At 56.3% G+C, this 26,379-nt stretch overlaps 1 protein-coding gene across 4 annotated transcripts in view; it reads left to right on the forward strand.

Moving 5' to 3' along the window:
- The window catches only part of Ano1 (anoctamin 1), a 163,837-nt gene that overhangs the window by 119,627 nt on the left and 17,831 nt on the right, over positions 1–26,379 (forward strand). For 2 of the 4 annotated variants that reach the window (XM_074050812.1, XM_074050816.1), the window contains 11 exons: positions 628–788; positions 11,017–11,099; positions 13,557–13,568; positions 14,092–14,163; positions 16,257–16,334; positions 17,100–17,174; positions 20,201–20,402; positions 20,540–20,651; positions 21,196–21,253; positions 22,899–22,999; positions 23,836–23,981. In XM_074050812.1, coding sequence (XP_073906913.1) covers positions 628–788; positions 11,017–11,099; positions 13,557–13,568; positions 14,092–14,163; positions 16,257–16,334; positions 17,100–17,174; positions 20,201–20,402; positions 20,540–20,651; positions 21,196–21,253; positions 22,899–22,999; positions 23,836–23,981 — 1,100 coding nt within the window. Of the gene's footprint in view, positions 1–627; positions 789–11,016; positions 11,107–11,770; positions 11,776–13,556; positions 13,569–14,091; positions 14,164–16,256; positions 16,335–17,099; positions 17,175–20,200; positions 20,403–20,539; positions 20,652–21,195; positions 21,254–22,898; positions 23,000–23,835; positions 23,982–26,379 lie in introns of all 4 variants that reach the window. The other 2 variants (XM_074050824.1, XM_074050826.1) reach the window with 2 other exon arrangements.

Raw genomic sequence — 26,379 nt, forward strand, 5'->3', positions numbered from 1 at the left:
TTGGGCTGCAGTCAATCTTCCTACCTGAGGTTCCCACATAGCTGAGATTACAGGAGTGTACCACTGCACCTGGCCCAAGAGCTTACTTTCTTGCCTCAGTTTACCCTGCTTCTCTCCTGGTTTTCCAGACCTGAACTTGTAACCCCTTAGAGTCTGTACACTATAGCACAGCTTGACAGCAACCAGGTGAGGAGAGAGAGCTGGTCTCGCTGGGGACCCTGGGCTCTAGAGGTGGCGGGCGTGCAGGTTGCAGATGCTGCTGCCCGAGGGTCACACTCTGCTGGCCACTCACTCCTGCCCCAAGCAGGACATGAATGTGCATGCACTCCAGGCCCAGCTACAGAGCCCCAGGACCCCGTGCAAGATGCAAATGGGAGACCCCCGTCCAAAAATCACTAGGAATAGTAAGATGGTGAGAGCTGGGCCTTAAACGGAACCTGGGCCCTGCCAAATTCAGGGTTGAGTGACAGCCTTGGTGGCTGTACCCCAGGGCAGACAGAGGGATGGGGCATGGCTGGAGCTAGCTGACCTGCCTTGACAGTGCCCACTGTGACCGCCCCACGTAGTCCCTGACAGGTGTCACATCCAGGTGGCACAGTGACTTGAGGACTGCTCTTTCTCTTGCAGCATGGAGATGTGTGACCAGAAAAACAATATCACCATGTGCCCGCTCTGTGACAAGACCTGCAGCTACTGGAAGCTGAGCTCGGCCTGCGCCACAGCCCGTGCCAGTCACCTCTTTGACAACCCTGCCACCGTCTTCTTCTCCATCTTCATGGCCCTCTGGGGTAAGGGGACCCTGCAACACGGGTCACATGGCCAGGACACAGGGTCAGTCCTCTCCCTTCTGTCTTCTGTCTCAGGTCATCCACAGGGAGGGTGTCCACACTTGGGCTGGAGGTGGAGATCAGCCCGTGTGGCCCAAGGGCTAGGTCTGTGCTGTCCCACCTGGCTGAGAGCCCCAGGGAAGCCAGGGGGACGCTTTGTTCTGGGAAACTCTAGGCCCAGCTGTCCGTCCAGGATGGGCAGCTGCTTCAAGACAGGGTGACCAAGGGCTCCACAGCCTTCCTGCCCATCACCACACGGTACAACCTGGGTGCCATCTTTTCTTAGTTCCTCCTGGCATCCCTGAAGCCTCCTGTGCCCTTCTTACGGTGAGGAAGCTGAGGCCCAGAGAGAGGGTGTGAGTTGCTGGAGTCACCAGAAAGCCAAGATATGAGTTAAACCCATGATCCCAACCACGTCCTAATCGCTGGGCAGGTGGCCACCAAAGTCTGAAGCTGGCGACTGCTTCCCTAGGGTCCAGGGAGAGCCGAATCCCAGCCCCACCCTCCAGCCCAGACTCCAGCTTTGGAGGTGTGGGAGGTTGGGAAGTGATGGCCCGTGTGTGTCCACAGACGTTTTGGTCAGCAAATAGGACCTGTCCCTTCTGTGCAAACAGGACTTGTCACAGTCTTTGCCAGCTAGGGGCATAGGATCCATGCCAGGGGTAGCTGTGACACACATACACTGGTCACCAGGGCCCCAGCCCTCACCTCTAGACACACAGGACGGAATGGTCAAGACTCCTAGGGGCAGCAGTCCGGAGGGGCTTCTGGGAAGAGGTGTGAGGTCCTTGGGCGGATTCTAAAGATGAGGCAAGCTGCATTTGTGCAGAGGGGCCACAGGTAGAAACAGAGGCAAGAAAGCAGCCCCATGGGGTCTCCTGGAGTCTCATCTGACCCCCTGCTGCTCCACCCACGTGCATGGTAGAACCGGGAGTGGAATGGACTAAGAAATCAGTCATTACACCGTGAGAACAAAAGTCCCCGTGGCCATACTGACTGCACGTGGCGGTGTCTTAGATTCGTAAAGATCAGACAGGCCCCTTACTGGGTGGAAAGAGGTGCCAAGGCCGAGTGGGAACCTCAGGCTCCCTCACGGGCAGCAGCTCAGAGGAGGCTGGGAGCTCAGGGCAGGTTGAACCACAAAGTCTGGGCCAAGTCTGCTGGTCTGCCCAGGGTCACCATGGGTTGGAGCAGAGTGAGACTGAAGCCAGACAGTTCCACTCAGCCCATCATTCTGATGCCAAGTCCCCCTCGGCCTGAGCCCTGTCCCCCACAGCCCACAGTGCCTTCCCTGCCCAGAGGTCCCGTGAGAGCTGGGGGTTTTTTGTGTCCGTGCTGAGGAGACCAAGGAAGCTAAGATTGAGGTTATTGTACGCTCGTGGCCCGGACTTCCTGGAGCCGGGGTCCGGGGTTGGGCTGACCTGTGTGGTTTGGAGGCAGGTGTGCAGAGGTGAGAGATGCTTCAGGTGAGGGAGGAGGTGGATAAAGAGGCTGGCTGGTCACCCTGATGTCTCCAGCTAAGCTCCTGGATCCCATCGCCACCTGTGCTGAAAACAAGACCAGGCAGTGGGCCTGGTGAGAGTGCAGCTGGAGCCTGTCCCCTCAGATGCTATGGGGACAACCCTGGTCACTCCCTCCACTGACAACAGATGCATGTCCTCAGTGGGGCCTTCTGGGCTCCCCACTGCAGCCCCCACACACAGGGTGGAAGGGCCTGATCCTATCAGGCACCCTCCATATGGGTCTCCAACCAGCTCTGTTCCCTCATCTGGGCTCCTGGGCCTAGATGGCTGCTAAGCCAACAACCACTAGAGGTCAAAGGGCAGGATGAGTGTGACCCGCATGGTATCAAGCCACCCAAGCTGCTAGAAAACTATTCAGTGCCACCTTTGGTGGTCAGCCAGGTGGCCCAGTATGCACTCACATCCCTTAGGGACTGTGACTCCACTGTCATTGAGCACCTTGTTGTTCTGTGCTCAGTATCCTCATCTGTAGAATGGGTGGTGATGAGAATAAGAGAAGGTGGTCTGGTGTTTGGCAGAGTTTCAGTGCACATCCACCGCCATTTGATCACCCTGGAGCATTATGGGAACTGAATGAAAAGTGCCCATTGTGTGCCCAGTGCACGGGAGGCCTTTATCAACCAGTATTCGTGAGGTGCTGCCACATGTGCACCAAGAAGGTGCGGGAAGCAAAAACTGAGGTACCCACCACCTTTAAACCTTACAACCTGGGATTCCAAAGGAGCAGTATGTGCAAAGGCCCTGTGGTGAGGTGCAAGCCTGTCGAAGGAGCCTGAGGAGCAGGGCACAGGTAGAAAGGGTCCTGGAGAGGCCAGCCAGGATCTGCTGCAAGGCCCTTAGTGTTCTCAATAGGAGCAGTCGTCCTTGTGTCAGACCTATTTTCATGTCTTATACCTGAGTCACAGACCACAAACCTGGTGCGCAGGGAGTTGCTCCAGCTCTGGTCAGGGACAAGGACCAGCAAGGGCATTTGCTGGAGACCAGTGCGAGCTCCAGGGGATGCTCAGCCAGCCACACCCACGGGTTCACTGTTGGCCCCTCCTTGGGATGGACCCCCTCTCACTGCTGACTACGCTCACAAGAAGCCACTTTATCCTTGGTAGGGGCTATAGCAGCAGAACTCTGGAAAGAGGCTGGAAGGAAGGTTCGAAGAAAGCAACTGGAAGCCTCATCCCGTGCTCTTCCCCCTGGCCCTGGGTCCCCGACTTTGTCCCTCAGTCCCCTCTTCCCTATTTAAAGCCTGGGAGAGACCAGGACTTCCTGTCCTCATGGCAAGGACTCCCCTGACAGCCTCCACTTGAGGAGAGATGTTTTGATGGCTGCAGAGGACCCCAACACTTGATTTGAGCCCTCTGTCATTCCTGGGGGTTAGGGAGATAGGCCTAGCTCAAACACAGAGGACCTAAATTACAGCCCCCACTCCTGGTCACAAGCAGGGAAGGACCTTTTCTCCCGCGGCTGGGGAGCAAACCCAGGGCCTGTGCCTGCTAGGCAAGCGCTCTGCTACTGAGCTACATTCCCAGCCCTTCAAGCTTTTAAAAGCCCTGGAGAGGCCTCACTCTGGCCTTAGACCTAAGGATAAAGCAGCCCTGTGAGGTCCCTGTCACTGTGGGAGCCTGCAGACGCTTGCATGGGACTCTCCGACCCTGTGCAGTGATTTCCAGGCACAGAATGGGGCCCCTCCTCCTCTGTAGAGAAGCCGTGGTGTTTGGTGAATTTTCCGCCTGGCCTGGCTGCCTCCAAGGTCCAAGCAAGTCCCTGGTCACACCTCTGATCGCCACGCCCCTGTGATAGGTGCCATTTTGGGAGAACAGACAGTTACCCCACACCAGTAGTGAGGACCACGCAGGAGATAACGCTGCTCAGCTGACCCTTACCTGTGGGGATGTGACCAGCCCGCTGTGACGGGACCAGCTCACTGTGCTGCTTTTCACTGAACCACCTACCTCTCTGCACCCCCAAAGATGTGGGCCAGGCCCGCTGCAGTCCCCACTTCCATCTCAGGGACAACACAGCCAGAGGTCCCCTTCTCCCGTCACTGGGAACTATGACTCCCTGGGATTTTCCTGCTGTTGGGCCCACGGCTCCCAGCTCCCATCATGGGAGACCCTGAGTGTGCCTGTCTGTCAACCAGAGGATCAAGTCCACGTTCACTACACACACCCCCATTTTGGAGAAAAAAAATCAAGAAAAGCCCAAAAATCAAATGCCTTCCACCAAGTTCTTAGGGAAATGGAGCTTATCATTAATGGGGGTGGGGAGGGCAACAGGAAAGGGGGGCCAGGTCTGAGCCAGGAGCTCCGCCCCTGCCCCCTGCAGGGTGGGTAGAGGTGAGGGGACAAAGCCCCTTCCCTGGTCCCTTATGATGGAGCTGTCAAGAGCAATTAGCTGAGGTCTCCTGGGCTCTTTTCAAATCCCTCATTCAATTACCCGTGCCCTAAGGCGAGGGGATCATTTTCCCCTGGAGTTTCTCTTTCCATTTGTCCTTTTCCTGCCCCGCAGCTGTTCCTTCTCCTCTGTGCACAATTGCAGAGCAGCTCCAGTCCTGTGTCTGCCTGGCATCTGTGCGGACTGCTGCAGCCACTTCGGGGTGCGGGGCTTTGTATGCACTGCATGGAGCAGGGCTCTGTATGCACTGCACAGCCTCCTTCAGAACTTTGCCCTGTCGTGTCACATAGGACCCTGGAGGGTTCTGACGAGGTCATGTGGAGCAAGTTGGAGCCCCATTTAGCTACTTGTGAAGATCAATTTTCTGAAATTATACCCTAATCATGGGTTTTCACTGCTTGTCAGTCCCACACAGAACAAAGGAGGTCATTTGATTTCAGCCCTGGTGCAGGAAGCGGGAGGGGACTGTCTCATTGTGAATGGGAAGTCAGGGAGGTTTTGAATGGCACTGGTGGTTGGGGACTTAGGGAGAGACTGCTGGTGTTTAAAAGTCAGTGGTGAGTCGTGAGCTAGGCGTTTGGGGATTCTTAGGTAGGTGCCTAGGGACTCGATGTGAAAGTTCAGGCTGGAGGCCTTGTCACCCCCCAGTGCAGGTGACAATCCCGGCCCCTCTCCAACTGAGCTAACACTTCCCACTCACTGGGGACGGGGCTGTCTGGGGCCCCTCAACCGCCCTGAGCATCTGTGGAAGCCAAGGGTTGCACTGCCAGCCCCCGCTCAGCCTGGGGACGGCACGTCTGGGGTCTGGCCAGGGCCCCTTCTCACTAGACCCACACAGACCTGGTGGCTGAGACAGCCCACACTCATTTCTCACGGTTCTGGATCTGAGAAGTCGCCACAATAGCGGGGTTTTTGCTGAGGGCGGCTTCCTGGCCCTCAGACAGCTGCCTCACTGTGTCCTTCCATGGACAGGGCCAGAGACAGCGCCCGTGCCCTGGTGGTCCAGAGCAATCCCATCCCGGTGACCTCATCTAACTTCATTGCCTCCCACGGGGCCCCTCCAAATCCCACTGAGGAGTCACCTCCTGTCCCTCCTGCTCCTGGCGACCACAGTCTGCTTTCGGTCTGTGAATTTGTCATGAATAGTCTAGCTATTTCATATAACATGGGCTGCCCAGAACACCTGCTCCACACGGAGGGCCACTGTGGGTTAATGGGGACCCCAAGCAGGCCCAGACGGGCTCACACCACTAACAAGCTCATTAGACAGACAGGGAGACTGAGGCTAGCGGGTCAAGTCACCACCCACACTCTCATGCATGCCTGACCTCGCACAGATCCGAACTCACTCTCCGGCCGGCCTCTTCTGGGCTCCTTTGATAGCGTTTGTGAGCCATGGTGTCGTTAAAACAAATGTTGACGGAAGCTGGCCTGGTCCCCTCACCAGCGGTGGTGTTTTGTGCGGTGTCTGCTCTGGCTCTGGTTTTCAGGAGGGTGGTCTTGCTTCTTTGGCCACCCTACAGGGCTCTTCTCCTTGTGGGTGTGAAGTGGCCCCTCCTCACTGGCAGATCTTGGCATTGTGAGACCAGGGTCCTGGCTGCACCTGTTACCAACAAGTGCCTGGCCCCTCTGAGCCGCAGGGCTGTGGCTGTGATGTGCAGCGTGTTGGCCTGGCGTCAGGGCCAGAGGCCGGGTCAAAGGGACCTGCGTGGGAAGGCACCATGTACAACCTGGCCATCGGCCAGACATTGTGTAGTGCAGAGGTGCCCTCAGAGAGAACTGAGGCCTCAAGAGCAGGTGACAGCTGGACACTGGTGGCAGTCGCCTGTAATCGCAGCTACTTGAAAGGCTGAGATAGGAGGATCAAGGTTCAAGGCCAGCCCTGGCAAATAGTTCTCAAGACCCCATCTCCAAAATAACCAGAGCAAAATGGACTGGAGGTGTGGCTCAAGAGGTAGAGCGCCTGCATTGCAAGTGCGGAGTCCTGAGTTCAAGCCCCCATCCCACCAAAAAGAAAAAAGCAGTCTGAGGGCAGATGCTGGTGTCCCTCTGGCCCTTGCTCAGCCCTGTGGAAGGTGGCTTGCCACACTGCTGTGAACACCTAATTTTGAGGGCTGCCGCAGCCTCAGCAAAAACTCCCATCTCCCCTCCTGCTGCCCGAGCCTGGCACAGCTCCAGCCTCTGCAGGTCCCAGCGGCAGAGACCGGGCGATAGGACATGGCCATGTCTGTGTCCAAGTGAAGAAGTTCTGCCCAGAGTTCATCAGGGCAGCTCCAGCCTCCTGTGCCAGTGCTTCTGGGTTTTTGAAAAGCAGAAAATTCTGAATTCTATATCAAATTCCATATCAAATGTCTACTTTTCTATATCAAATGTCTACTTTTTAAAAAAAGATAACTGAGTCAGACAATCCTATTCATAAGCCATCTCCAGCCCTAGCCTCCAGGTTGTGTTCTAGGCTCCAGTCTTGGTCCTGGCTAGCTTAGATGCCTTCACAAGAGGCCCCTGCATCCATCCTAAGACAATCAGCAGTGCAAATTCCAGCCTGAGAATGTCTGGGTTCAGTACCAGCCACCTAGCTCCATGACCTTGGGCAAGTTACTTAACCTCTCTGTTTCCTAATGCATAAAAGACCTGCTCTGATGCTCTGATAGTTGGATTTATAATCACGATTATTCCTTTAAGGAACATCCAGTGTCTGTGCAGAGCATCGGTCCGGTGCAGAGCCTGGAGTCAGGTAGAATTGGGTTCACATCCCTCCTCTGCACCTGACCCTGGGTAATCTATCCCTTTGAGCCTCGTTGTCCTGATATGCTTGTGATGGAGTCATTCATCCCTGCCATAATGCCTGCTGTGAGGATGAAGTTGACGACGTCTGTGAGATGCTGGCATGGTGCCTGGCACACGGCACGGGCCTCACTGATGGTTCGGTGCTGCCAGCTGAGCAGGGTGAGGCCTGGGAGATGGGCCTGAAGAGGCAGAGAGGAGGAGGGAGGCCAGCACAGGACTGCAGACAGGCCAGCTCCGTAGGTGTGCAGCCCTGGCCCTCCAGGGCAGGGCTAAGTCTAAAAAGTTTCTGGAGCCATCAAAGGGCCAAGGTTTGAAAGGCTGGTCACCGGTCACCGTGGAGACAGATGTTGACAGGTGAAGGAGCAGGGCCTTCAGGGCAGGTGGAGGTGCAAGGACACTGGCCTCAGACACTGCAACCCGGCGGGAGCGGCCAGAGGACGTGGTAAGCAAGGCAGAACGTCTCAAGCCTTTCTCTGGGGCAGTGCCAGCTCCAGGCCTCCCCTCCTGCAGGGTCCCCCAGCCTGGCCGCACCCCGCCCCCGCCCCACTCACGAAAGCCAGGCTCAGACCCGGCTTTCTGTCGGTCTTGACGGGGTGCAGCAGGGTGGTGCAGTTTTTGCATATTCTGCTTAGCTTATCTGTCACCTCAAACACTTACCATTTCACAACCCCATCTCCTGCTCCTTTGAATTACAGGATGCAATGGAGCTGACTGTAATCACCCCTCTGTGTCACAGGACACCAGAACGTAATCCTCCCAACTCTGTCTCCATTAACCGGTCCCTCCCCAGGCCTTCCTCCCTGTCCCCGCCTCTAGGGTCGCCATGCTGCTCTGTGCTCTGTAAATTCAGCTCCTGGATGAGTGAGGTGACGGGCGCTTGTCTGTCTGTGCCTGGTTTGTTTTGCATCGTGACCTCCAGGGCCATTTGTGTTTTTCACATCCACAGACTTTCTTCCCACGTGACTGAATCCTACTCCAGTGTGTGTGCTATGTTCCCTTTACCCCCGTCTCAGCTCCTGCCACCAACAGTGCTGCCCCAGACACTCTGTCTCCTTGCCTTGGAGGATCGCTTCTTGTGTGTGGCATCTACTTTTAGTCTCTTTATGGACTGGGGACATGGCTCAAGCCATAGAGCACCTGCCTACCAGTCTCAAAGCCCTGAGTTCAAATCCAAGTACCGCCAAAAAGGAAAAAATTGTGTTTTCAGTCTTTTGAGGGACCTCCATACTGTCTCGCCAGTGTTCACTGACTTAATTCCCACCAGCAGTGTGGTAAGAGTTGCCATTTCTCTGCACTGTGGCCAGAACTTGTCATTATACTTACAAAGCATTTTGAGCAGCATACACTGGTCGTGCAAGGGGATTCACTGTGACATTTCTGATATGCTTACAGTGCACGTCGCTTAGGCTCGCCCCCTTTTCCTTACTCTGGATGGGAGCCATTCTAACTGGAGAGAGGTGGTGTCCACCTGGTGATTGGGGACATCCAGCCTCAACTCATGGACCATGTGGCCATTTGTAGGTCTTCTTGTGAGAAGTGTCTTTTCAGATCATCTGCCCATCTTTAAGCAGATTTTTCTCCAGTTGGAGTTGCTTATGTATCGTGGACAGTAGTTTCCCGGCAGGCCGACCATCTGCAGATACTTCTTGTCCTCTCAGCTGTGCTCTGTTCATTATCACTTTGCTGTCCAAAAGCTTTTTAGGCCGGGCGCCATGGCTCATGCCTGTAATCCCAGCTACTCAGGAGGCAGCGATCAGGAGGATCGCAGTTTGAAGCCAGCCTTGGCAAATAATTCATGAGACCCTATCTCGAAAAAAAAAAAAAATCACAAAAAAGGGCTGGTGGAGTGGCTTAAGGTGTAGGCCCTGAGTTCAAACTCCAGCACTGAAAAAAAAAAAAAACCTTTTAGTTTGATCTGACCCCATTTATTCTCTCATGTCACCTGTCATTTTCACCTCTCATCACTTACATTCTTCTCCAAAAAGTCCCCACTCAGACCGGTCTCAGGCAGGTTTGTGACTATCATCCATTTCCTCCCTACCCCGCTGTGCTCTGCACCGGGGAACTGAGTCTCCCAGGCTCCCTATGCTTCCTCCTCCTGCTGGACCAGAATCCCTGAGTGAGGTCCGAGGCAGGAAGCAGAAGGCATAGGTGCTTCTCCTCCTCCCTCTGCCTCCCAGGAAGCCCCGCCATGATCCTGGCTCCTTTGGGGTCTTTCAAAGTGGGACGCTTTGTTTCTGTCTTGGTGGCACCACTTATCAGATGGGCCTCTTGGTCCCTCTGAGCCTCAGTTTCCTCCTCTGTAAAATGTCTTCTGCAAAATTACTGCAAGGTTTCACTAAAGCAAATGTGACAGCTGTGAACAGTGCCTGTCAGTAACTCAAAAAGCCTAAGCTCTGGTGGCTTTGTGCCCAGTGTCCCCCTCGGCCTCTGCTGAGTCTCCTCCTGACACTCAGCCCACTGCGTCTCCATTTGTAAGTTGAATATTCATAAGTGCATTCATCAGGGAACACTCTGGAAACCTGTCTGCGCCAGGAGCCCCCTGTGTGCTAGGGACAGAGGAATGAAGCCTCGATCCCTGCCCTGTGTACCCATTATGGAAGGCGGCAGGAACAAGTGGAAACAGGGTGAAGTTGGGGAGGGTCAATATTAGTCTGCTTTTCCTGCAATAACAAGATGCCTAAAGCTGGGTAATTTTAAAAAGTAAAGAAGGCTGTGTTGGCTCAAGGTTCTGGAGGTCCAAGGTCAAGGACCACATCTGGCGATGGCTTCTGCTGACAGAGATCCCGTGGTGAGACACGGAGCTCATGTCTGCGTCTGCCTTCTGGTCTCTCCCTCTTCTGATAAAGCCACCAGCACTCAACTATGGGGCTCCACCCCGATGGCCGTACCTGATCCCAGTCTCCACCATAGGCCCCACCCTTAAGCACCATGGTTGGGTTACCTTTCCACGCCCTTCCTCCATCACAGGAGAGTGAAGGTCAACACACAGATCCTTGGGGGATACTCAAGCCATATGAAACCACAGCAGGTCCCACCAGGAACAGTTTTCTTCTGACACCAAGGTGGATGGTTAGTGGCTTCTTGGAGGCGGTGTCATCTGAACTGTTTGTCTGTTAGGAACACAAAGCAAGAGGCAAGCTTCTGCCTTGATGCTCCATGAGCCCTGGCCTCCTCACTGCTGACCTCAAAACGCCCATCCACCTGAACCCTGGGGTCCCCAAGAGCAGTGGACTGAGATGGTTCAGGCCCAGTCTTGTCCAGCCTGCTCACCCCTCCCTGACGACTGCATGACCTTGGCTGAGGCTTGTGTGCCCTGTGCCTCAGTCTCCCCATCTGCAAAAATGGGAGAACAGTGGTCCCTGCTCCACAGAGCCTATTGGAGGCTAAAGCAGTTAATTTACGGGAAGTTCTTGGCCCTTGCTCAGCCAATGGTGACATAGACAAGGATGGGACTCAGTGGCCCCTGACTGGCTTCCTCCCTCCCACAGCCGCCACCTTCATGGAGCACTGGAAGAGGAAACAGATGCGACTCAATTATCTCTGGGACCTCACAGGCTTCGAGGAGGAGGAGGTGAGTGGCCTTGGCGCTGTGCACCCCTACTTCCCCCCACCGGGTCCCTCCTGCCACCTCCTCGGGCCTCATGTGGACTCCGAGGTCATAAATGCCCCAGGCCCCCACCAAGGCGAGGCCACCCCGCCCTCCTCCACTCATCACCTGGTATTCCCATGCCCGTGGTTGCCAGGCAACCGTCTGCCACAGTGGTTTGATCTCGGAGCTCCCATGGACATGCCGCCCACCAGCGTGGTCTCGATGCACGCCAGGGCTCCGCCACGCTGACCTCATCCCATGTCGGGTGTGGGGAGGGAGCCGCCGCCCTCGATCCCAGCCCCCTGCCCTCAGTGGGGCCAGTGCAGAGCATCGTCATGGTCCGAAGAGAGGCGAAGCTTGGTGGCCAGTGGCCATGGGGACACAGGGGAGGTCACCCTCCCAGACATCCCCTAACTGCCCGCTCCAGCAGGAATTCCTTGTAGGGTGAGGACATGAGAAGGAGTTCAGCCCCCAAAAGAGCCTGGGCACAGAGCGGTGGTGGCCTGCGCACCTGCTGAAGGTGTGGCTGTGCTGGCCGGCACTTAATCTTACAAAGGATGCTCCCTTTTTAAAAGCAGGGCCTCTCCTGCCTTCTCTCTGTGACAGGGACACCTCTTCAACCTTTTAACTCTCCTAGCCTGCCCCGTCCTAAGACTGTGTCAGCCGGTCACTCTTGGCCAGCTCTGTGCTGACAGCCTTGTTAGCAGACCAGGTTTGCTGGGAGCGGCTGGGCAGCCTAGCGGGGGTTATGAGACAGGCCTCTGGGCCCTGAGCTGTCTGAATTCCATCCTGATTTGACACCACCCTTGCTGTGTGACCTGGGCGAGTCACTTAGCTTCTCTGTGCCTGTGTCCTTGCCTGTCAAACTGCATGGAGGAACAGTACTTAGGGTGTGAAGAGGTGTCAGTGGGTCTCAGACTAGGGCCCAGCACACATTAAGTGTCCCATAAATGGTCACCCAGCTAGCCGCCACTGGGCTGCACCTGTCACCATAGCGCCTCTTTAGCCTGTTTCACAAATGTTTGATGACACTTGCCTGTGGGCATGCTCATCAGAGGCAAAGCCAGGGATGGAACTGAGCTCCGTCCCTGTGGCAGGGGCTGGGCCAGCGAGCCTCTAGGTGGGTTCTTTCCTTATTGCTATTTCAATTAGAAAGATTCAAAAATAGAGGTAGGTGTGGTGACTCACACCTATAATCCCAGCTATGTGAGCGGTAGAGATTGGAAGGCCTGAAATTCAAGGCCAGCCTGGGTAAAAAGTTAGTGAGAGACCCCATCTCAACTAATAGGCCAGGTGTGGGGTTGCAGACCTGTTATCACAGCTATGAAGGAGACATAGACAGGAGGATCCCAGTTCGAGGCCAGTCCCAGGCAAAAACATGAGGCCCTTTCTAAAATGTAACTTTAAAAAGCAAAAAGGGCTGGTGGCCTGGCTCGAGTGGTTGAGTGCCTGTCTGGCAAGCGGAAGCCCTGAGTTCAAACCCTAGCACTGCCAAAAAAGAAAAAAAAAAAAAAGACTTGAATACAGGGAGGGGTGAAGATAGGTAAGACACCTAAAAAATTAGCTAGCATTTGTTGCCTTCAACGCAGAGAAACTAAAGCAAATACCTTAAAAGCAACTGAGGCCAATAGGAGAAGGGGACCAGGAACTAGAGAAAAGGTTAAATCAAGAAGAATTAACCTAGAAGGTAACACCCACGCACAGGAAATCAATGTGAGTCAATGCCCTGTATAGCTATCCTTATCTCAACCAGCAAAACCCCTTGTTCCTTCCTATTATTGCTTATACTCTCTCTACAACAAAATTAGAGATAAGGGCAAAATAGTTTCTGCTGGGTATTGAGGGGGGGAGCGGGAGGGGGTGGAGTGGGTGGTAAGGGAGGGGGTGGGGGCAGGGGGGAGAAATGACCCAAGCCTTGTATACACATATGAATAATAATAAAAAAAGAAGTTGGTTTAGAACGTCCTTCTGTGATGTCCCTGTAGCTGGGGGAGCTGTCCCCTTTCTCTCCCCTCCCTCCCCCTGGAGGGGGGGTTACCCATGACCTCCTGACCCTGGCGACTCGGGGTTTGATTTGGGGTGGTGACTATCAGGGCACGCAGCCACAGGGGGCCTCAATGAGTTCCCCAAAATAAGCCACCTGTGCCCCATGGCTGATGAGGGCCCCTGGGGAAGTTGACAACCTCAGATGCGGGAGGCTGCCTTTGACCCCAGGTTTTGGTGGGAGGTCGAAGGAAGTCTGTGCCTGGGCCTCACGTAGGAATTTGCAGAACCCTGGGAGCCCACATGGTCAGTTGTCCTAACGTCACCTTTGCCAGACCCTGTCCCCTCCCCTGTCCTCATGGTCCACAGCAACCTGGTTCTTAGGGAAAGCAGCCTAAGTAACAGACTCTCTGTTTTGTTTTGTTTTTTGGTTTTTCACTTTTCTGGTTCCCGAAGGAGGCTGTCAAGGTTTGGAATTTTTTGTCACTCTTGTCTTCTCGTAGCCTGTCTCCCGGGAGAGGGACCTGTTGCACACCTGATCCGTCTGTCCACCTTGCAGCTCCTTCACTTCACCTGGGCCGGGGCTCTGCTTCCTCCCCCACCTCTGCTGACCTTTCTTCCCTTCCAGCACCTTCGCTGACCTGCTCTGGGCTCCCGAGGCCTGGCCTTGGCCTCCCGCACCCGCTGCCTCTCTCTGCGCCTCTTCCACCCCCGCGGCTCCCTCCATAGAACGCTCTCGGGGCCAGTTCATAGCTGGCATTCACCGCAGCCTGGCATAGCCTTGTCCCCCTCCGGGACACGGGCCAGATCCCGCGGCCATCCCTCTGGGCTGGGGTTCCCAACAAGGGCGGGGGAGGCCTGGCCGATATCCAGGGCAAACACGGGACAAGCAGTCAGCTGTGAGCTGGCCCCACAGGGTGCCCATGGCAGAGAGGGGCTGACCCGCCACGCGTGGGCACAGCCCACAAGGCAGCCATTGACTCTCTCACAGGATCACCCCCGAGCCGAATACGAAGCCAGAGTGTTGGAGAAGTCCCTGAGGAAGGAGTACAGAAACAAAGAGGTACGTGCCACTAAGCGCTGGGACCAGGGGCCAGCAGGCACCATGTCCCCGGTCGTGTGTGGACCTGGGATTAATATTGTGGATCCGGTCACCTACGCTGTAGCTACTCGGTTCTGCCGTGGTAGTGTGGAAGTGGCACTGGGCCATAAGTAAGCAAATGTACTTGACTGTGCTCCAATAAAACTTTATTTACAAATACAGGCAGGAGACCATATTTGGCCATGGGGGGTTTGTCAAACAGCCATCCTGATTGCCTTCAAACCTCAGCAGACACTCAGCGTGGGGGCCGTCGCGTGGCTTTGGGGCTTCTGTGCGGTGTGCCTGCCATGCGTCCGCCCGCCCCTGGGGTCTGCACTGAGTGATGGAGTGGAAGTGTCTGCAAGCCAGGATCCCGGAGAAAACAAGCAATTCCTCACTTCCCTCCAGACCGAGGGGACCAGGGAGCAAATGTGGTTTCTGCCCTGTGCTCAAGGCCACCGCTTTTTAAAATAATCCTTTGTCCCCAAATTAGTGGTCTTGTGTCCACAGCCTGAATTCTTGCAAAGCTGTAGACATGCCTGCCTGCCTGGGACTTGACAATGGCTTTTCACCTAAGCCAGGAGGCGCCTGGAGCCCCCGGCTTTGTCCATCTCCCTCTGATGCTGCGAAACTCATGCTGGCACGGAAGGGATCGGGGCTGACTGAGGGGTGCCCTCCTGGGCTCCCAGACTTTCCTGTCTCCTTTCAGCCTCTCAGGAAAATCAAGACAAGGCCCCGGGCTCCTTTTGTTCTAATGCCACATGCACAAAGTGGCCAGGGGTTACAATTGCCACAATTGTATCTGGGGATGAACGTGGGTGCCCCTCGCACCCCGCTCCCACTGCCCCGCTCCTGTAACTCAGCACACACAGGGATACAGCCCAGTCGTCCTGCTGCAGGAGGCAGATGTGCCTCCCGGAACACCCCACTGAGGGCGAGCAGGATTTGAGGGTGCAAAGAAAGTAACCTCACAAGACTAAATTAAAGAGACCAAAGAAACCCTCCGTGCCCATCCCAGTGGTGTGCACGTGGGCGTCTCCCCAGCCCTGGACACCTCAGGGCGGCCTCCCCAGCTCCAAGGCTGAGTCAAGCAGTCTCGGGAGTCAGTGTAAGGCCCAAGAATGCCCCCCCCCCGACACACCGTAGCCTTGTGGCTGCACTTCTTAGAATGGACACACAACTACATCCCTTAGAAAGGGATGAAGGACCTGTGGCCCATACCATGTCCACTTGAGGCAAAGGACTTCAGCAAGCAGGGCAGGGTCCAGGCCGGGAAAGCCGCCTCTTCTCAGCCTGGGGTTTGGGTTCTGTCTAAGGGCTTTGGCCACAGAGAGCCACAGAGGTGTACAGTTTCTGTGTTTAGGTCCAGGAGGACATGTGTGGTGACCCCAGACCCTGTCTGCTTTCCACAGACCACACCCTTTACTTCCTTTGTTCTCTGTGGCTCCCAGCAGCTGCTCCATGTTTTGCTTTTTTTTGCGGGGGGGAAGAGGGGGCTGCTCTGTGTTTTGATCTTTCCCCAGTTGTGGGTTTTTCATTCCTTAAAAAATGATTCACGTGGCCAGACATGGACATAGTAGCTCACATCTATAATCCCAGCTACCGAGGAGGCAGGGATTGTGAGGATCATAGTTTGAGATCAACCCAAGCAAAAAGTTAGCGAGACCCATCTTCATCAATAAATGTGGTAGCGAATGCTGATCGGCGTCCAGGCCAGCCTGGGCAAAAGGCAAGACCCTAACTCAAAAAAATAAATAAGGCAAAAAGACTTGAGGGTATGGTGGAGTACCTGCCTAGCAAGTACAAGGCCCTGAGTTCAAACCCCAGTACCGCCCAAAAAAAAGAAAGAAAAGAAAACCCACGTAATGGGCCCAGTGACTTGGGCCCTGCTGTGACCTCCTTCGTGGCCCCCAGGTTGCTCGCTCGCAGTGGCTTCTCCTGCAGCCTGGCCGCTGCCATCTCTTGTCCCACACGAGTCAGCCTTGGCAGCAGGAGAGCTGCACCCAGGGTCAGCGTCCTGAGGCCCGAGGTCCAGGTCCTCCTACCTCACCGGCTGCTCTCTTTCCTGTCCTCAGAAGCGCCGGCACGTTCCCGAGGAGCCCGTCAACAGGTGGAGGCAGAGGGTTAAGACGGCCATGGCGGGGGTGAAATTGGTACTTTTCTGTCTGGGGACAACTTGAGTCATGATGTGTGGACCATCCAGTCTGTTGTGTTTGTCCTCACCACGTCTGTGGTGTGCTCTGGTGTCCACGTGTCGCAATGTCACAGCATGGCTGCAGTGGAGCCGGCTTTATCTGGGGGCCGGGAGACATGCTTTGTCACAGCTGTCTGCTTGTGAGCATGCACCTGGCCGCTCCTGGAGCGAGTGGAAGGAGACGTGACGTCTGTGCCAGCACGCTGTGACCCACGTGTGCCTTTTCCTAGTGAAAAGCCATCCCCACGCAGAACCTCCGGGGCTGGTGACCTGCCCCACACGTCCCCTGGGTTCCTCCAGACCCAGCCCCAGCCCCGAAGCCTTTGCTGACCATGTGCCCTGCTGTCCACATTGCCCTGTGGCAGTCAGCGTTTTCACTTGTGATGCCAGCTGCTTGTTTCGACTTGCTCAGCAAAGGGAAAATAGCTGTTATGGTCTGGGTGGCGATGACCATCATCAGAGGGACACCCTCAGGCCACTCCCTGGTGTGGGCCTCAGTGTATCTAGGGGACACTTGGCCGTGGTGCCCACCCTCCATCGTCGTGTGACACTATTACCTAGGTGACAGGGCCCCACGTGCTTCCTGAGCACTGGACTTTGACTTCTCTCATTGCCTGTTTGAGGTTTCTCTGAGTATTTCTGTTGTCTGAGGTGCCCCTCTGTGTGCCACATCTCTCTGCCATGGTGGCTCCCAAGAAGTGACCCAGGTTGTTTGTTGTTGCAGACAGACAAGGTGAAGCTGACCTGGAAAGACCGCTTCCCAGCCTACTGCACAAACCTGGTCTCCATCATCTTCATGGTAAGTTCCAGAAGGCTGAGATGCAGGAAATTGGGGTGCCTACCAGGAGGTGGTGGGTGCCCACTGCCAGAACCAGGTCATCGTGAACACTGTGGTGCAGCTCACCCCAGGACACAGTGGCCCCATCTCCTGGGGCGGAGGGCGAGATGGGAGGGGGAGGTCCCACCACTGCCCCTAAGATGGGATGAACCAGAAGCTGTACAGGGGCCCTTGCGGGGGGCCCGTAGTCTCTGGCAGGCAGCGTCCATAGAGAGTGACATTTACTTTGGCAACTAGTCATTCAAACCTGGGACTTCACTGATATGGCTTAAAACCAAATGGGGGAGCCTTTAATTTAAGAACCCACTGAAGAAACAGTGCACAGCGGGACAGAAACCCCACAGATCTGTGACTCTGAGGAAGTCACAAACACCTGGTGACTCTGAGGGGACTCTGATCCCACCTTGATTCTCCTCAGCCCCAAAAGGCCTCTGGACCACACCCACTGTGCACTTCTCTTCCCTCAAGTGGTCAAGGCCACCTGTGGTCACATTCTGTCCAGTCCAGGAGGCTTAAGGGAGACCCTGGCCCAGCCACTTAACCCTGTGGCCTGGTGCCCACAGCCACCTGCACAGAGGCTGCAGGACCTAGCAGGGAACCTCAACTGGCCATTCCTGACACTGCCTATACCCACTGGTTAGGAAACTGAGGCCCAGGATGCCAGCCAGGAGGTGGTAGGCCGGAAACCATGAGCCCCTGGTTCGGTGTGAATGTGGACACACTGAGGCAGAGCCCGGCTGGGTTTGCCGGCTGTGAGTGGGAGACCGAGGGCCACCAGCCGAGCACTGGAAGCCAACACAGGACTCAGTTTCTCACGCACCAAGGCTCTCACACACACGGGGACCTTGACTAACATAAAGAGGTCCAGAGAAGCTTGTGGTGAGGTCCCCAAGACCACCTCCCTTTATCCCAGAGAAGGGGACTGCTCAGAGGGGCCACAGGGCTGTGGTACCTTACAGGAGACTCTGGGGTGCTGTGGGATAACCAGAGGATGTCGTGGCCCCTATTGGAGCATCCTGGCCCTCACTCAGCAGAGGACAGGGCTCAGGAAGCAGGGCACTCAGGCAGCCCCAAGCTCCAGCTGTTCACAGTGGAGAAGCAAGCAGGACTTGTGAGGGGGGAGCAAGAGGTGGGTGGTCTAGAGCTCAGCTAGCAGCTCAGGATGCCATCAGAGCCACTGTCTTCTTCCGCCTTCTACTCATACATGCGTCCCCTCTTGATCACATAATGGCTGCTCCACCTCCAACATCACCTCCACTCTCCAGGCAGGAAGAAGGGGAAGGACTGGAGATAGGGCAGAGGATGGACAGCAGCAACTGTCTTCTTTGAAGACATAAGCTCTGCTTTATCACAATCCCTCCTCATGGCCAGTCTGCAGAAAGTAAGAAATGGGCACTCTGTCCTGCCTAGCAGAGCAAAGCAGAGAGACATGGGGTGGGGAACAAGCCAGCTCTCCCTTCCTGGTAAACCTGTCCCAAGTGGGTCACACTCATGGACTGACAGCTTTGTCCCTGACCCCAGAGCTCCATTCGAGATGTTGGTGACTCCCACACACCCTGGTCATTAAGACACCAGTATGGACAGGCCAGCCAGACTTGGCCTTTGGCTCTTTCATTCCTTAGGGGAGGTGCCCAGGGAGGGTGACAGCATGGGGCCTGCCTGTCATGGGACATATTATACAGAGGCTGCAGGACCTAGCAGGGACGGAGACAGAGGGCCTCCCAACCGAGTCCCTGCAGGCCGGGGAGCCTCGCCTCCACGCCCTGGCACAGGGATATCCTTGCGGCCAGGGAGTGGCCTCTTGGCAGGATGGAGGGTTTTTCCGAGGAGAGCCCTCACTCCCCAGAGCTGCCTGGGAGTGGTGCCCACGCCTTACAGCAGGGCGGCCCCTTGGTCAGGGTGCAGCAGGGGCTGCAGACTTTTCCTGGGCAGGGTGTGGTCACTGTTTAGTCATCTGCAGAAGCCAATGTCGATGGCCCCGAGTGTGCAGTAAGCCTTCCTAGAGATTCCCAAAGGCTGTCACCGCCCCTGCAGGGAGGGCGCCTCACCGTCTCAACTGTAACTGGGAGACACAGGGCAGCACAGGCCTCTTGGGCCTGACCTGGGAGTCATGCAGGATGGTGGCAGCAGAGACAGGGCTCGCCCTTTGCACACAGGATATGGGACACAGAACCTGCATATTGTGGCTGGAGCTCAATCCTGACTGAACTCAGTGCCACCATGTTCTCCCAACTTGTCACCATCCCCATCCTCAGCAGACACTTGGGGTGGGGCCTCCACAACCCTGGGCAGACAGGGCAAGCCTGGCACTGTAGCTCCCACCATCTCTCAGCACCACCAGCCTGAGTTCTGAAGAATCTTCTGGACCCTGAAGGGTTTGTCAAGCCTAAGGTGCCTGGTGGCTCCTGGAGAGGCCAGGAGAGGGGACCTTGTCCATGTCCGAGCAGACCTGCAGGGCTGCCCCACTGCCTCCTGCAAGGCAGTACGACCTGAGGGTGCCCAGCTCAGCCCAGCTCCACCCGGGGATGTCTGCTCTCTCAGTCAACCCAGATTGGGAGGGAGCCCCCCCCCAGCAGTCACCCTACTCAAAGGCACCCCAGGACAGTCCCTGGAGTTGTGGCCACTGTGTCCTGTACTCTGCTTGGCAACAGGAGATGCAGCTTTCACCCCAAGGCAGAAAAATCTGGTTCACTTCAGGCCAGGAGGGGAAGGGCTCTGGGAAATCCCAGCCTCTGAGCTGGGTTGCCGGGCCTGTCTGCACAACCTCTCTGGTCCTCTCGTGTAAAACAAGCCTTACTTTCATCTGTCAGCAGTGGGTTGATGCCCATAGACACCCTGGCATCTGGTGGACACTTAAGAAATGTCGGGCTTAGTTCTGATGCAGAATTGCAGGGGGCTTGGAGGGAACTGGGCCCAGGGAGCAGATGTGCAGGTCCACAGAAGCTCTGTGTGGCCCCCAGCTAAGCCTGTCCCCACCTGCTCTGCAGATTGCCGTGACGTTTGCCATTGTGCTGGGCGTCATCATCTACAGGATTTCTACAGCCGCCGCCCTGGCCATGAACAACTCCCCCTCGGTGCGCTCCAACATCCGGGTCACCGTCACAGCCACAGCTGTCATCATCAACCTGGTGGTCATCATCCTGCTAGATGAGGTCTATGGCTGCATAGCCCGGTGGCTCACCAAGATCGGTGAGGGCTACATGCCAGGAGTGGGCGGGCAGCCCAGTTGCTGCCCTCTTGCCGTGGGGCCTGGGTTCATTCCTGACCGGGGGCTATGGTGCCTGTGGCCAGCCAGCAGCGGTCAGCATCGTCCATCTCTCTCCCAGAGGTCCCAAAGACAGAGAAGAGCTTCGAGGACAGACTGATCTTCAAGGCCTTCCTGCTGAAGTTCGTGAACTCCTACACTCCCATCTTCTACGTGGCCTTCTTCAAAGGCCGGTAGGCGCTTGCTCCGGCCGGCCCCGCTGCTCCTCCACACACAGGGCTGGCTCTGCCCTGCTGCCCGTGCCCTGCAAACAGGACGCCCAGGCCTGAGTCACAGCAGGCAGCAGGCTCCCATAGCATGGAGCTCAGAGAAGGCCTGGCTCTGGCCAGAGCAGCAGAGCAGTGGGATCCCTGATTTGTCTCCCAGCAGTACAGACCCCAGGCAGCGGGGACCTCAGGCAGGACAGACCCCAGGCAGCGGGGACCTCAGGCAGGATAGACCCTAGGCAGTGGGGACCCCAGGCTGCAGTGACCCAGGCATCACACCCCGCAGCCATGTCTGGCTGCTCCCACCACAGACAGGGACACAACGAGAGAGTGTGGACCACAAGCAAGCAGGTGCGAGGTGCACCAAGCCCCACGGGATGAGGTGCACTCATCCCCGCTGAGGAAGGCGGGCTGGAGGGAAGCCTGTGACTCCCGAGCTTCAGGCTTGGGGAGCTGTGGGTGGTCTGTGTGTGAGATGTCCCCTGCCTGACAAGCATCCCAATCGTTTCAGGTTCGTTGGACGCCCGGGTGACTACGTGTACATTTTCCGCTCTTTCCGAATGGAGGAGGTAAGCCGGACTTGACACCTTCCCACCAGCCCTCCGCTTTGCTTCCCCATTTGTCTACACAGCAAACACAGAGAGGCAACAACTTGTGTGCTTAGCAAGCAACGTGGCCTGTCCTCTTGGTAGGGACTTTTCTGCTCCCCACTCTGTGCTGGCCTTCAGTCTGTTCAATGTGACTATGTCCTGAAATGACGTTGAACGGTCTCTTCTTTTTCTCCTGTTTGATAAGGCTTTGAGTATTTCCCTCTCTGGTTAAAATGAATTAAGAAAGAAAAGCAAACCAGGCTCCATTTTCTTACTTCAGCATTACAACACCACCTCTTTACTCTCAGACACGGTGCTGGCGGCTTCTGTCCCATGATTCTGGCCATGAGGGTCTGGCGCCAGCTGCCTCCTGCCGCTGAGTCGTGGCCGTGGACTTGCTGCATCACACCATGGCTAGGGCTGCAGAGCTCCAGGTCTCAGGGTAACCAGCTCCCTGTTCCAACTCACAGAACAACTGCCCTTGTCAGAGAACAAGGGAACAGGTGTCCCTGGTAAGGACACTGTGGAACGGGGTGCAGGAGGCTGGGTGGACACCAGGCTGTCTGGAGTGCAGCTCAGAAGTTCCACCAGCTGAACACAGGCCCAGGGCATCCCAGACTGACTCTACTGCTGTCGGGTGCTGTCCTCGACTGTCTGCGGGGCATTTTCTTGTGTGTGATACTCTGCCATGGTAGGGAGGCAGGGAAGACGTCTTTGTAGAATAAAGCAAAGGATATGATCTTTTTTTATGAAACGATGGCTCTCCAAGACAAATATTTGGCAAACTATATAAAAAGTTTGGCTCAGGACTCAGTGAGACATCACTCAGTGAGACATCACTGTGCCCCAGGACTCGCCAAGCACCCTGTGGCTTAGGCAAGTCACACGTCTCACCCACGAAGGCTTCTAACCATCACGGAGTGCCACCCCCGGCCTGCAGAGGCACAGGCCCTCTGAGGGGTGACCGGCTGCCTCGCTGGGAGGCCTTCACCTGCACAGGCCCTGCCTGCCTCGGGCAGCCGTGCGGTCCTGTGGGTGGACAGCTGGTACGCGAGACAATGCACCTGCCCTGGGGAAGGAGGGACATCAGGATCCAGCCCTGCCACCACCCATGCCGTGACACTGGGAGCCTCTCTCTGAGCCCCAGTTCCAGCCCAACCACTCATAGGCAGAGGGTCCCCAGCAACAAGATACCACGCACTGCTGGCTTGAAGTGTACTTGCTTACAGTCCAAAATCAAGGTGTCACCATAGCCATATTCCCCCTGAAGAATCCGGAAGGGGCCTTCCTGCCTCCCCAGCTTCCTGGCTGCAGACCCTTGGCCCTTTACGCGTGGCTCAGTCTCCACCTCTGCCTCCCTTCGTGCCTCTGTTTTCTCTTCCCTGAAGACACTGGTCACTGAGTTGGGATCCGCCCCCACCCTACTCCAGGGTCTTATTTGACTAATTGCATCTGTAAAGACCCTTTTTCCAAACAAGGTCCCACTCGCAGGTTCCAGGGATTAGGATTTACCGTGTAGGAGGACAGAAGTCGGCCCCCTGGCTGGGCGACCCTCTCCCTGTCTGTCCAGTCCCGGTCCTCTCCCAGCGCCTGGGGGCTGACGCGGCTCTCCGTCTGTCCGCAGTGCGCCCCGGGGGGCTGCCTGATGGAGCTCTGCATCCAGCTGAGCATCATAATGCTGGGGAAGCAGCTGATCCAGAACAACCTCTTCGAGATCGGCATCCCGTGAGTGGCGTCCACTGCGGGGGTGGGGGCTGGGCCGCCACCAGGATGGAGGCGCCAGGGAAAGGGACATGGGAAGGGGGCAAGTTGAGCCAAAGTGACCCCCACTGTGGAAAAGGGGAGCTGGGAGACTTCTCACCCCCAAGCTAGCTGAAGATCTGGAGTACCAACAGGCTCCCCAGGAGCACTGTTCCAGCTCCCAGGGTTGGTGGGTACAGAGCCAGGGCCAGTCGGCTACCTGGAGTCAGGAACCTTGGACTTCGCTCCATGATCTGCAGCCCCTCTACCCCCAAGAGTCCACATGGACACAGCTAGACACCTGAGACCCGCCAGGCCCTCATGTGGCCTCGGGTGACAGTTTCTTATAATGCCTGTTGGGGAAAGACAAAAGCAACCACGCAATAGTCACCATTGCAAATGAGTGAACTCGGGACTCAAAGCAGAAAATTAGAAATGTGGCCGGGTGTGGTGGCTCACATCTGTAATCCCACCTACTTGAGAACCACAAGTCAGATGGATCAGAATTTGAGGTCAGCCTGGGCAAAATGTTTTCGAGACCCCATCTCAACCAACAAGGCAGGTGTCATGATACACACCTGTCATCTCAGCTATTGGGAAGCATAAGTGGGAAGATCACAGGTCTGAGGCTGGCCTCAGGCAAAAACACCCAAAATTAACTAAAGCAAAAAAGGGGCTGGTGGGGTGGCTCAAGTGGTAGAGCACCTGCCTAGCACTGTGAGGCCCTGGGTTCAAGCCCCAGTACCGCCAAATAATAAGAAGAATAGAAATGTAACTTAGATAACTGACCCCGACCCCCACTGAGTTGTGAATTCTTCCAGGAAGATGAAGAAATTCATCCGCTACCTGAAGCTGAGGCGCCGGAGGCCGTCCGACCACGAGGAGCACATGAAGAAGAAGCAGCACTACGAGGCAGACTACAACCTGGAACCTTTCGCCGGCCTCACCCCAGAGTACATGGAAATGAGTGAGTGGCGTCCGTCCTCCCGCGGGACTGGAGCGGCAGCCGGGGACCAGAGGCACCAGGATAGGAGCAGGGATGTGTGATGCCCCACCACCACCCCACAGCACCCCCCAGTCCTCCAGCAGTGTGAGGCTGGGAGGCTGGAAGAGGGAGGAACACAGACCTGGGGCTCCGGGTGCCTTGGCCTCCATAGGTCTGTCCTCCGAAGGCCTGGGCAGGCAGCCACAGCCCCAAGGTGCTGTCCCTGTCAGCACAGCCTGACGCATAGACTGAGCTACTGTTCCTTCTCCCTCACTCCCTCCCACCATCCAAGGCCTGCCACCCACCCCCACCCAAGCTGCAAGGCGCCAGCCATCTAGACACCTCCCACTGCCCAACGGGAATCCTACTCTGGGTCCACAGCTCCTCAACCCGGCCTGCAGTGAGCTCGGAGGCACCAGAGTTTGTCCCCCAGTGGGACTTCCCTGACCATGGTGACTAAAAGGGGCAGCCCCCAACAGCCAGCGCCCCATCCCTCCTGCAGCTCCCAGTTGTGGATTATCAGCTGACATCTTTCCTTCTCCCTCCTTCTCCATCTGCCTCCCTGTAGCAGGAAAGTCTGGGAAGGCAGGAGCTCTTCTGCCGTGCTTTTCTCTACCATCTAGTGCCCCTAGAACAGGCCCAGGTATACAGCAGGTGCTCAATGAATGGATGAGAGAAGACTCACTCAGCGGTGATCACAGAGCCATGCCCCCTGGCTACTATGGGTGGGTTTCAAAAATGCTGGTTCCAGGTCTGGAACTTCACACCTATAACCCCAGCTACTTGGGAGGCAGACACAGGAGGATCACGGCCAGCCTGAGCAAAAACAGGAGATCCTATCCAAAAAACAAATGAAAAGCAAAAGGCCTGGGGGTGTGCCTCACGTGGTCAAGCACTTGCTCGAGTCCCTGAGTTCAAACCCCAGGACTGCCAAAAATGCTGGTTCCCAGGCTGTCCCAGGTCCCTGTCGGTTTTTCACAGGTGCTTGGTGAGCCCGAAGTGAGCACCCTGAGTGCAATGAGGGCTGCTCCGAGGCCTGAGCTTGGAGGGTGGCAGGAGCAGGTGACCTCACTGCTCCTGTAATTGGAGGAAGCACCTGGCCCCTGTACCTGGAGGGCCAGGCTGCGATGGCTATTCTCTTCCTCCTGGAAGTCCAAGCTGGACAGAGGCTGGGGGCAGCCAAGCAGCATCTGAGTTGCTCCTTCCCCAGCTGCTAAGACTCAGCTCTGGGGCCTCAGCCCGCAGGGTCTGGGCATTGGGCTGCCCTGGCCATGAGGTCAGGCTGTGCCCTCTGCGGAGCCCCTGGGAGAGCAGTTAGCAGGAAGAAGCAGCCTGTGACTGGCCAGGAGCCCTGCGGTCAGTTCGCCAAGTTTTGTATTCTTCCCATGGTGAAAGTCTCTTCCCTGCTCCTCCCGGCCTTGGAGAAGCGGGATTCCCAGGATAGGTTGTTCTACCCACGTGCATAGGAGTGGCCCACCTGTGCCCAACCCAACCCCACCATCAGGGCACAATCTACACTTGGCTTCTGTCACACAGCTGGCATCTTCTGCTCATGGGTGGCAGACTGGGCACCAGGGCACACAGATGGGTCAGATGAGGAAAGGCCCAATAGGGCCTGAGCCCCCTTAGTGTCAGACAAGGCAGCATCGTCACTCAGAAGTGGAAACACCCCACCCAGCAGTGACCCACAGCCCAGCCCCTGTGCCCAGGCCACATCTCACAGCTTGTCCTGTGCCCCATCCTGCCCATGCATCAGGGCAAGCAGGAGGCCACCAAGACAGCTTGGGGACTAGGGCTCCCACAGAACCCCATCCTGCCCACCCTCATGCTAACAATGACCACACACAGCAAGCTGGACACACAGGGCGACCTTCTGCTGACTTCCTTATTTACTGCCTGGCAATGAACGCCCTTGGACCAGATCCCTCTGGCAACCTTTTCCCAACCTTCTCAGAGCACAGCCCAGGCTAGCTGTTGCATCCAGACCTGAAGAAACCCCTGAGCCAACTTGTAGCCAGGATGTCCAACGAGATAAGGCCCATGCCAGAGGGGTGAGGCTACCCTGGAAAATAAGTGCCCACCCCCCAGACTCAATAGAAGGGGACGCTTGGAGCTCTTGACACAGTGATGAGGACAGGCCTCCCAGACCCCAGGGAGCTCTGGGGAAGGAAGGGTAGCATTGCAACTGAGCTCTTCGCAGTCAGGGCACAGGAAAGATGCAAGCCGGGCCTTAGAGTTCCCAGGGGTCATTCTCCCACGAGAGATAAATTTGTCAAATTAGATGAATGAGAAGTGAGCAGCCCACTACTCAAGAGCCAAACAGTGCTGGGTGTGGTGGCTCACACCTGTAATCCCTGCTAGTCAGGAGGCAGAGATCGGG

The sequence above is a fragment of the Castor canadensis genome, chromosome 1 (assembly GCF_047511655.1).
Source record: "Castor canadensis chromosome 1, mCasCan1.hap1v2, whole genome shotgun sequence".
Taxonomy (NCBI): domain Eukaryota; kingdom Metazoa; phylum Chordata; class Mammalia; order Rodentia; family Castoridae; genus Castor; species Castor canadensis.